This window comes from Galeopterus variegatus, unplaced genomic scaffold (genome assembly GCF_000696425.1).
Source record: "Galeopterus variegatus unplaced genomic scaffold, G_variegatus-3.0.2 Scaffold1322, whole genome shotgun sequence".
Lineage (NCBI taxonomy): Eukaryota > Metazoa > Chordata > Mammalia > Dermoptera > Cynocephalidae > Galeopterus > Galeopterus variegatus.
The window spans coordinates 377,976-384,107 of NW_007727433.1; the positions used below are offsets into that span (position 1 = coordinate 377,976).

General features: G+C 62.0%; 1 protein-coding gene across 1 annotated transcript; it reads left to right on the forward strand.

Moving 5' to 3' along the window:
• The first annotated feature begins 618 nt into the window (after nucleotides 1–618).
• NOTUM (notum pectinacetylesterase homolog (Drosophila)) lies at nucleotides 619–5,763 on the forward strand. Its single transcript, XM_008576284.1, has 10 exons — nucleotides 619–666; nucleotides 749–844; nucleotides 1,319–1,379; nucleotides 1,762–1,820; nucleotides 2,203–2,305; nucleotides 3,106–3,297; nucleotides 3,436–3,536; nucleotides 4,172–4,319; nucleotides 4,696–4,743; nucleotides 4,994–5,763. The coding sequence occupies exons 2-10, from the start codon at nucleotides 799–801 to the stop codon at nucleotides 5,298–5,300; spliced, it is 1,065 nt and encodes a 354-aa protein (XP_008574506.1). The 5' UTR covers nucleotides 619–666; nucleotides 749–798; the 3' UTR covers nucleotides 5,301–5,763.
• Nucleotides 5,764–6,132: the final 369 nt, after the last annotated feature.

Sequence of the window (6,132 nt, forward strand, 5' to 3'; positions counted from 1 at the left end):
GGCTGGCCGGCGCGCCCCTGCCCGTGGCCCCCGTCGGGCCTGGGGCCGCCTCATTGGCGACGGTGCCCGCATCCTTCGCGTCTCCATCCCCGCTCGGGTGCGCGGAGTCTGCGCTGGACCCTCCCTATTGGCCATGGCTTTTCTCGCCCCCAGAGAAGAGGACGCCCGTCGGGCGCCGGCAGTGCTGGCCCTGTTGAGGGCCCGCTCGGTGACTTGCCACGCGGGGGTTGGGGCAGCGCTTGAAGGCCTTGGTCCCTGGCCAGCTGGGGCACTGACCCCTTGGCCACCGGTGCCCAGCCGCTCTGCTCGCGTCCTTCGGTCCCTGGGCGGGGAGATGGCAATCGGAGAGTGGCCCTGGCTCCGGCAGGAAGAGGCGACACGGGGGCGGGGAGAGTCCTGCTGTCCCCCCACCCCCACCCCAGCTCGGCGCCGGGACCGCCAGGGATCCCGGACGCAGCAGAGGGGACAAGGAGGGGACGCAGGTGGTACGGAAGGACCTGGGTGCGGCATTCACATCCACACCCCCCAGCAGCCCCAAAGTAGATAAAGGAAAGATGTGAGTCTGGGGCTCGGAGAGCAGAGCGGCGGGGGCGCNACGCACCCTTCCTTGCAGCTACTACCTGAAGGAGTCCAAGGGCAGTCGGCGGTGGCTACTCTTTCTGGAAGGTGCGTCCCAGGGGCCGAGGCGGCGGGGTGGGCGGGGGTCCCCGGGGTGCGAGGGCGCTGAGCCTGGTGGCCGTGCCCGCAGGCGGCTGGTACTGCTTCAACCGGGAGAACTGCGACTCCAGATACGACACCATGCGGCGCCTCATGAGCTCCAAAGACTGGCCGCGCACTCGCACAGGTCAGCAGGCCGGGGAAGGCGCGGCCGCGGGGCTCCCAATTTGAGATCCTGGGGGAAGCTGCGCGTTCACGGCCGCGCATCCCCCCAACCCAGCTCCCAGGTCCCTCAGGCAGGGGCACCTGCCTCACCCTTGGGTCTCCATCCGCAAATAACTTGCGAGTGCTCACCCTGGCTGCTCTGCCTGCTGGTAACGCCACCCCTCACCCCCACTCCTCAAAGCAGCTGGTGGAGAGGGGGGAGTGAAAGGTCGCATCCGATGTCGCAGCCTGCCTGGGCGTCTTGGCCACGGTGACTTTCTGGCATAACTAAGTCTATCCATCCTCCTCTTCCCCAGCACCCTTGGCTGAGGCAGGGGGCATCACACACCTCCCTTGCTGGGGCCAAGTCAGAACCCCGCCCCCCACACCTGCTGGTAGTCCCCATCCCTGCACTGCCCCCTCCTATCAAAAAGACCCACCTCCTCTGTGTCCCCAGGCACGGGGATCCTGTCCTCACAGCCAGAGGAGAATCCCCACTGGTGGAACGCCAACATGGTGTAAGACAGAGCATGGGGATCTTTCGTGAGGAAGGGGTTCCCTTCCTGGGGGGTCCCTGTCCTGGGGGGTCTCATCCTGGGGTGGTCCTTCCTAGGGGGTCCCTGTCCTGGCGTAGGTCTTCCTGGGGGTCCCTGTCCTGGGGTAGGTCTTCCTGGGGGTCCCTGTCCTGGGGTAGGTCTTCCTGGGGGGTCCTGTCCTGGGGGGGTTCTTCCTTGGGAGGTCCTGTCCCGGGGTGGTCCTTCCTAGGGGGTCCCTGTCCTGGGGTGGTCCTTCCTAGGGCGTCCTGTCCTGGGGGGGTTCTTCCTTGGGGGATCCTGTCCCGGGGTGGTCCTTCCTGAGAAGCAGAGGGCCGTGGCGGGCTCACACTGTCCCCTGTTGCAGCTTCATCCCCTACTGCTCCAGTGATGTTTGGAGTGGGGCTTCGTCCAAGTCTGAGAAGAGTGAGTCCCCCACCTCCCCAGATTTCTCTTTCCTGCATGACAGGGCTGGGCTTTGGGGGAAAAGCAGACTTTCAACTTCGTGATTTTTTTCACCTATCTCAACAGCATGCCCTGGGGTGCCTGCCCCACACAGCTGCCTGCTTGTCTCTGGTTGGCCTGGCCCCTTCGGGGGTCCTTCCTCCTGGTGTTCTCAGGGAGGGGTCCGCAGCATGGCCTCATGCACCTGACGCACCTCCCTCCAGTCTGCCCCAGCCCTTGGCCCCATCCGCAGGAAGACCTGCCCAGCCCCCCACTGGAGCCAGAACTCCTCCTCCTGCCAATCTGTAGGGAGTCTTTCTTTTTGCCCAGGTCCCCACCTGATGCTACCATGTTCTCCTTGCAGATGAGTACGCCTTCATGGGCACCCTCATCATCCAGGAGGTGGTGCGGGAGCTCCTGGGCAAAGGGCTGAGTGGGGCCAAGGTGCTGCTACTGGCCGGGAGCAGGTGGGCACGGCAGGGGCCGGGGGGAGGAGGTAAATGGGTGTGGAGTGGGGATGGAGGGAGTGGTAGTGGGGGGCAGACCCTGGGACAAGGCTGAGGTGGGAGTATGGGTGGGAGAGAGAGGAGGGGGCAGAGCCTGCACATACCCAGAGTGTCCAGTTCTCTGGCCTCGGAGCTCTGGTGGCTCCAGCCATGCCAGGCTTTGGCAGATGGCTGGAAGGGTCAGAGGCTGGAGACAGGAGAACCGGCATCACAGGGATGTCCCAGAGGTTTGGCTGCCGAATGCTCTCTAGCTGGAAGCGTCTGGATAAAGTTCTTGGCCTTAATGGATGTTGGATGTAGGCAAGGCTGGGGCTGCTGTGATCTGGGTAGTTGGTTAGGGATTAGCTGTGGACCGATGCCCCTTCTCCAGGACCCTGGGTTCCAGTAAGTGGGGATCACACCTGTCGCTCACTGTATCCCAGTCGGCATACAGGGGACCCAGGAGACAGGTGGAGCAGATGAAGGGGCCTGAGGCCACATAGTTCATCTTCATTTTCAGATAAGGAAACCAAGTCAGAGAAGAAGGGAAGGAGGGAGGGGAGGGCTCAGCTCACAACGTGGGAGGCGGTAGCATAACCTGCCAGCCCAGGACCCCAGAAGGCCCACGGGTCTTGCATGTGAACAGGGAACATGTCCACAGTTCAGAATGTATCAGGATCCCTGCCCCTCCTTGGGTCATGGGCTGGGGGCTGAGAGGCTCTGGGTGTGTGAATGGGCGCCCCTCCCCAGCCACGTGGCTTCACATCCAGCTTTCCCTGCAGCGCCGGTGGCACTGGGGTGCTGCTGAACGTGGACCGCGTGGCCGAGCAGCTGGAGGAGATGGGCTACCCCAGCATCCAGGTGCGGGGCCTGGCCGACTCCGGCTGGTTCTTGGACAACAAGCAGTACCGCCGCACGGACTGCATCGACACTATCACCTGCGCACCCACAGAGGCCATCCGCCGTGGCATCAGGTGCCCTAGGAGGGAGGGCCCATTCTCCATACAGGGACCTTGCCCATGCAAAGGGTCTGGGGTGTGGTGACATCTGTGGGGGAAGGGGCTCTCTGGGGCAGGGGCCCACCGCAGCCTGACCTGCAGCTGTGGCTCCAGGTACTGGCACGGGGTGGTCCCGGAGCGCTGTCGGCGCCAGTTCAAGGCAGGCGAAGAGTGGAACTGCTTCTTTGGCTACAAAGTCTACCCCACCCTGCGCTGTGAGTGGACCGGCTCGGATTGGGGCACCCAGGGCATGGGCAGCGGTGGGGTGTCCTGACTTGTGCATCTCTCCTGGAAACCGGTGTGGAGCCAGCCCTCAGAGGCTGGGCCTGGTGACCACTGCTCTGGTCCAGGGAGGAGACCACATCTACACCAGGGTGACTAGTTGTTATGTTTTGCCTGGGACTCTCCTGCTTTAGCACCGAAACTCCTCAGTGCCAGGCACAGTAGGAAGGTTGGTCACCCTGTCTACACTGGCTGTTGGGGATGTGTTTTGGAGCCTAATCTTCTTGCTGCCTTCCTCACTGTGGGGCCTTGGGCCGGTCCCTCCCAGCCCCACACTCTGAATTGTGAGGTCATATGCCAGGGGACATCATCACCAAGTTTCGGTCAAAGTGGAGTCTCTGAGAGCCAGACCAGGGTGGTGGTAGGAGGGTTAACAAGGGTCCTCTTTCAAGGAAGGGCAAGTTTCAAAGAAGGAAGGCGCACTCTGGTGAAAGACATTCCAGGGGCAGAGCCCAGGTGGCATGAGCCTGCGTGGAGCTGGCTGGGACCTCAGGAGCCAGGGCTCTGAGCTGCGGGGTGGGGGGGCACACACACTGAGCGAGACTGAGCTGAGCCATGTGCCCCCCAGGCCCGGTGTTTGTGGTACAGTGGCTGTTTGATGAGGCCCAGCTGACCGTGGACAACGTGCACCTCACGGGGCAGCCGGTGCTTGAGGGGCAGTGGCTGTACATTCAGAACCTGGGCCGCGAGCTGCGTGACACACTCAAGGACGTGCCGTGAGTGTGTGCTGGGGACCCCGCTCGGGGGCTCGCTCGGCGCTTCCAGAGCTGCACTTGATTTGAAAACAGAGGTCTCAAAAATGGCAACGTAGCTGCCTGTCCAGGACAGCCTTCTGCTGCTCCCTGGCAGGCCCTGCCTGGAAGAGGGGGACTCTGAGCAGGGATTTGGAGGCACAGAAGGACAAGGGTCAGCAGGGTCATGTCTGGTGGGGACAAGGCCTGGGCCAGAGCAGCAGCTGGCCGGACATGGCACAGGAAGGGGGTGGTGACCAGACAGAGGACAGGCTCCCAGGGAAGTGACCTGGGGATATGGGGTGGGGAAGGGGCTACAGGGGGCCATGGGGCTCACAGCCGTCCATCTCCTCCCCAACAGGGCCAGCTTCGCCCCCGCCTGCCTCTCCCACGAGATCATCATCCGGAGGTCAGTGTTCCCGGGCCCAGGGACAGCTTGCATCCACAGCACCAGCTCCACATGCCACGGGCTGCCCCCGACCCCCCATTTGTCCTCCCACCTGCCTCCCACATGTCTCTCCTTGCTCTGTGTAAAGAGTTTCCTTCTAGGGCATCCAAAGTCACTTGTTATACAGCAAAACTGTATGGCAAGAATTAAAAGTCACCCCACTCCAGTGGTAGTGATGCCCGCATGACCCCACCCGGGTTTCTGTCTGCAGCCACTGGACAGACATCCAGGTGAAGGGGACCTCGCTGCCTCGGGCGCTGCACTGCTGGGACAGAAGCCTCCATGACAGCCACAAGGCCAGCAAAACCCCCCTGAAGGGCTGCCCCGTCCACCTTGTGGACAGTTGTCCCTGGCCTCACTGCAACCCCTCATGCCCCACCATCCGGGACCAGTTCACGGGGCAGGAGATGAACGTGGCCCAGTTCCTTATGCACATGGGCTTCGATGTGCAGACAGTAGCCCAGCAGCAGGGACTGGAGCCCAGCAAGCTGCTGGGGATGCTGAGCAGCGGAAGCTAGGGGAGCTGCCTGGAGGAGGAGCCAGCGCCAAGGGGCAGGGCCACCCGCCGCCCCCATGCCACCTCACCCCCACCAGCAGGGCTTCCTGCCTCTGTGAGGACAGACAGGGCGCCAGCCGTCCCCATGCCTGGGTCTGGATGCCCTGCGCCCAGCAGCCTTCCCTGCCCCTCTCCCACTGCCTGCAGGAGCCCAGCCAGAGACAGTGGACCCACCGTCAGCCCCAGCTGTGGCCTCCCCCAGCCTCCAGCCCGCAGTGGGGAGGGGGACCCAGAAGCAAAGCACTGGATTCCTCAGCCCCCAACCCAGCCCCTGCCGGTCATGCCCTTTTGTATTATTTTATAAAGTGTCTTTTTTATTACCTTAATTTTTTTAAAAAAGGAAAATGAGTAAGAAATATATGATGAATATTGTTTTGTAACATATATTTTTTAAATAATGAGAAAAAGACAACAGAAGAGCCTCATCTTGCGGATGTGTTTCTTCCCCCGCCCTGGGGCAGCAGGGCGGTGTGGGAGGGACGGGGGACCCAGCCCCTGGCCCTTCCTGGGTGCTCAGCGGCCCCACCCACCTCGTATCTTGTTCCAGCCCCTTCCTGAGGAGGCCCTGCCCCTGTTCGTCTGTTCAGCAAATCCCCGCCCTCCGGCATGGACGGTACAGCTCACATTTCTTTTCGTTTCTTCACTCATGACAGACACAGTTCAGTGGCACTTAACGTATTCAAAGTGCTGCGCGACCCCCGGCTCTCTCCAGTTTCAAAACTCTTTTATCACCCAGGAAGACGCTCCTTAGCCAGCTAGCATTTTCTTTTTTTTTTTTTTTTTTTTTTTTTTTT

What these genes read in the sequence shown, in the direction of transcription:
- NOTUM (XM_008576284.1), top strand. Translation starts at nt 799, where the DNA reads ATGCGGCGCCTCATGAGCTCCAAAGACTGGCCGCGCACTCGCACAG. An exon ending in GCCATCCGCCGTGGCATCAG is followed by an intron (nt 3,298 to 3,435) that starts GTGCCCTAGGAG and finishes CTGTGGCTCCAG; the next exon opens with GTACTGGCACGGGGTGGTCC. An exon ending in AGTCTACCCCACCCTGCGCT is followed by an intron (nt 3,537 to 4,171) that starts GTGAGTGGACCG and finishes TGTGCCCCCCAG; the next exon opens with GCCCGGTGTTTGTGGTACAG.